General features: G+C 33.1%; 3 protein-coding genes across 3 annotated transcripts; all 3 read right to left on the reverse strand.

Moving 5' to 3' along the window:
- Window positions 1–77: 77 nt before the first annotated feature.
- Window positions 78–765, reverse strand: EIN_326500 (hypothetical protein; the record flags this gene model as incomplete). Its single annotated transcript, XM_004185351.1, has 1 exon — window positions 78–765. A coding segment is annotated over one exon (688 nt), but the record flags the coding sequence as incomplete, so codon positions are not given.
- Window positions 766–1,657: 892 nt separating this feature from the next.
- Window positions 1,658–2,710, reverse strand: EIN_326510 (tyrosine protein kinase CSK, putative; the record flags this gene model as incomplete). The annotated part of the gene is made up of 1 exon (XM_004185352.1): window positions 1,658–2,710. One exon carries the CDS (start codon window positions 2,708–2,710, stop codon window positions 1,658–1,660), a length of 1,053 nt encoding a protein of 350 aa, XP_004185400.1.
- Window positions 2,711–2,782: 72 nt separating this feature from the next.
- On the reverse strand, window positions 2,783–4,197 carry EIN_326520 (hypothetical protein; the record flags this gene model as incomplete). Its single annotated transcript, XM_004185353.1, has 2 exons — window positions 2,783–3,876; window positions 3,984–4,197. 2 exons carry the CDS (start codon window positions 4,195–4,197, stop codon window positions 2,783–2,785), a joined length of 1,308 nt encoding a protein of 435 aa, XP_004185401.1.
- Between the last annotated feature and the right edge of the window lie 286 nt (window positions 4,198–4,483).

Raw genomic sequence — 4,483 nt, forward strand, 5'->3', positions numbered from 1 at the left:
AAAGTCGTCTGCAATGGAAGACGAAATGTATCTTCGTATCCACCTTGCGTGTTCTGGGAAGTTGGCTGGTCCAAAACAGTCGTTTGGGTTGTTTGTACCATAGCACTCAAGTAGCCAATTGACTTCATTTGCACTGAAAGTTCTGAAAAAGTCTGCAAAGAATAGCACATCTCTGAAGTCAATAATAACAACACGGTCAATTTCTTTGATGTGTTTTGTTATATAATTTCTGAATGCAATGAATCTAAAAACAACTGCATCTTGGAATGGGTGTCTTGTCACTTTATAAGTCTCGACGTGGAGGTCTGAAAGCCTTTTAAAATTACCAACACAAGTTGATGGTATTGAACTGAAAAGTAGAAACACAATTCGACAATCGGGCATTGCAATTCGTGTCATTTCAAGTGCTTGATAAACAGACTCTTTGATACATTTGTTTTTGAAATCATATGACCCAATAACCAAATCCCTTTTAGTATTTGGACCATATTTGAAGACATCACCACACACCCCACTGTAATTGAATTTGGAAACGTCAATGTAGTTATTTTTGTAATAAAACATACCCGTCGACTTATTGTGTGTAAACTTGGTGTTGAATACATCAAGTGATGGAATGTCGATGTGTTGATTACTTCCACTGACACTCAGCGATGAAAAAGAATATGTAAAAGAAAGGTCGTGTTGAGTTGGAGTTATCAGAACAAAGAGAATGAAAACGATGAACGATAAAACAACGGAGGAAAAATAGTGTGGAAACGACATTATTATTCAAAGTTTGTTCAAGCGATTTTATTTGAAAAATAGGAAGGTATTTCTGCGTGATTTTCAAACGAAATAACAACAATTTGTTATTTGCAATAAAAACCAAGTTAATGAAATTATCATAATTTGGTAATACCAAAACAAAATGAAGTCAAATTCAATAATAGATATTAATTTTGTTGTGTTTGTTTTTCAAAAAAATATAAACTTTTCGTTTCGATAATATTTATTTTTAATTTAAAAGTAATTGTATTTATAAAAACACAAAAATGAATTCCACTCATATATGAAATAATAGTACTTGTTTTTAACAATAAATAGTTATTAAAATACAAATAATTACAGATTTTGTGTTTATTTTATGTTTGAAAATGTCATTGATTATTAAGTTATTTTAATTAAAATGGTTCAATCATTTAAACAATCGAATTATAGGACTGTATTGTTAAAAATGATTTGGTATTTTCCAGTGCTATAATTTACTATTATATATATTATAAATTATATTAATATCATTAGTAAAAGTAATGATAACACTTTTATTATTGAATAATACTTTAAAATTAATTATATTTCTATCCTATTTTAAAATAATATTCGCTTCATATAAAACCATTGCTATTTGTATCACTAATAAAGTCAATTATTTTAAAGCTTATTGTCTCAATATTTTTATTATTGATGATTAAACAGAGATTGCAACTGTTCTTCGATGCAATGAATATCTAATCGCTCTTTTTGTTTCTGTCCCCAACAATTTTGTATCAATTCATACAACATAATTGGGATTGGTTCACCATTCTCAGGACGCTTTCTAGATGATACAAACTCTGCAATTTTCCAAAGAAATTTGAATGTAATGATAGGATATGCATCTTTCCAAGAAAAATACTCAAACATGGTTATTGCAAATGAATACACGTCTGCACATTTCGTGTTTTTTTTGTTTCAACATTTCGGGCGCCATATAACTTGGTGTTCCAATTCCTTTTGTAAAGGTCATATTAGTCATCAATAAATTGACATTTCTAGCACTTCCAAAATCAGTTAACTTTGCATTTACACCATTCAAATTTATTGACAACACGAAGATGTTGTCTGGTTTGATGTCTTTGTGTAGCATCCCATTCTCATGAAGATATAATATTCCCTTTGAAGCGTCTAACATGAATTTGACACAAAGTTTTATATTCATAATTTCACTCTTTTTATTTTTCATCAAGTCTTGTAAACTTCCATATTGTGCAAATTTGGTGACCATACATATCTTGCTCGGTATGAATACAGCGCCATAAAAGTAAACGATAAATTCACTTCTCAACTTGTCTAACATTAAAACCTCATTCTCAAATTCTTCCATTTGATGTGAAGAATTGACAAAATTTTTCATCTTTTTGATAGCAACGATATTTCCTCTGAAAATACCTTTAAACACAATTCCAAAAGAGTCTTCTCCAAGTTTCTTCTCTTCAACCAACTCGTCTGGATCAAGTCGTGTTGATAGTTTGGTGGTGTATTTAAAATTAACATGATGTGCACATGATGTACCATCACTTGTGGTAAAGAGATAACTAACAACAAAAGTACTGTCTATTGTCGATGTACACAATGGATTAAGAAATAGACTAAATTCACACGCAAATTTTGGGGGAATTGTTACAATTGAAGGTTCAAAACGGATTGTGTATTTTTCAATATCACTTTTAGAAGTGAACTGAATCTTCACTTTGTGGTTTGTTGTGTTTCCAATAGAAAACAGATTTTTGATTTCTTTGTTAACATCAATTTCCTCATAGTCTTGGTCATCATAGGTGATCACAAATTCTTCATTTCTGGTGTGAATTGTCAGACTGTCTGCCATATCAACAAAAATCATATTTGTGTGCTTTAATTTGAAGAGCGTGAGTCCACTGGTATCTCTTTTGTGCTTAATGAATTTAATCATAACAAACAAGACCAACACTGTGATCAACACAAGAATGGCGATGATAACAACAACTATAAGAAATATCACCCATTACACCGCCGTTTTCGAACAATGTGTGCCATCGTCACTTGGTGAATACCAAAATGTACATGATGAACATTTTGAGTCTTTTGTTTTTGTGCACTTTGTGATGGTGTTATAACTCACACACATGGTGCTTTTGAGTACAAATGTATCATCACATGAAATGCACTGATTTTGTTCTGAACACTTTGCACACCCTTCAACACACTTCTGACATTCATTTCCATTGACTGTGTAATACCCGTCTTTACACGTTGAACAGCCACTTTCAGTCACTTCAACGGCACACGTCGTTATCGAAGAGCGTGGAAGACAATCACCATTACTTGTTTTGTAGTTTGTTGCATTGCATTTAATACACGAGTTCTCTGTCAGACACTCACCACACTTGACATCACACAGCACACAATCTGCTCCCTTCTTGTAATACCCAACTTTGCAAACCAAACAGCCGTTCCCATATGGTACTTTTCGTGCACAAGTGTCATTCAACGCGTCATTGGATTTGCAGGTGTAGTCACTCAAAAAGTATCCATCTACACATGACAGGCACATTGTCAAATTTAAACAACTTTCACAATTTGAGTTGCACGTTTCACATTTGTGTGTTGATACATTCAAGTAAGTATTTCCATCACATCTGATACACCCAACCGGAGTTGCTGTTCCACAATTCACATCAATTGCTGATGATTCAACACAACTCGCATTGCCATCATATGAGTACTTTGAAGAACATTCGACACACATGCCATTCACATACTTTATGCAGTTGTCTATTTGTGGTGCGCACTTTCCATTCTCTTTATTGTTTATTCCATCTGAACACACGTTTTTGACACAAACACTGCCATCTTCTTTCACATAATACGTCTTATCACACTTCTCAATAATTTTGGACGAACACAACAAACTTCCATTGTTGTAAGTTGTACAGTCGTTACACACGTTGTTTTGTATATAAAACCCATATTTGAATTCAACAACATTTGAGAGACTGTGAACAGCTACATTGCTTTTTACAACACTGCATACTCCATTGGTGTTGATTAATGTCGTGTTTGTTAAATCACACGTTCTGCACTCTGACTCGATATTTACTTTTATCTACAATTTCCGTTGTCTTCAGTGATATCAACACAATTGTTACCTTCAAATACAAAGCCATCTCTGCATCGAAGACACTTATCTTTTATTAATGAAAGACAGTTTATGTATTCTTCACATGTGTTTGATATGGTATTGTATGTCATATTCTCTTTGCATTTTATGCATTTACCTATGTCACCATCACACATCAGAAAATTTGTGACTTGACATGCTGCACATCTCCCATCAGCAGTCTTGCCACCCTCATAACATGGTAAATGATTTTGACAGGTGAATATGCCGTTTTGGAAGTGCCCCGACTTGCACGACATGTTGTTGTATACAAACCCATTCGCTGCAACAAGAAAAACGTTTTTTGTGATTGTAAAATTATCTAAAACCACTTGGTTGTCAGAATATATTTCAATCTCAATAAAATCGGTGAGTGACAAAAAGTATTTTTCGTTTCCAATTACAATCACATTTTCTTCGTTTTCTGCTTTTTTATTTAAACTCTGTTTTGGCACATCTACTTTGACTTTCATTTGATAAAAAGTGTCAATTGGTGTGATGTACTCATCGGTGAGTGGGCAATAACTTTCGATGTAATATGGTATC

This window comes from Entamoeba invadens, assembly GCF_000330505.1.
Source record: "Entamoeba invadens IP1 unplaced genomic scaffold scaff_1105074725601, whole genome shotgun sequence".
Lineage (NCBI taxonomy): Eukaryota > Evosea > Mastigamoebida > Endamoebidae > Entamoeba > Entamoeba invadens.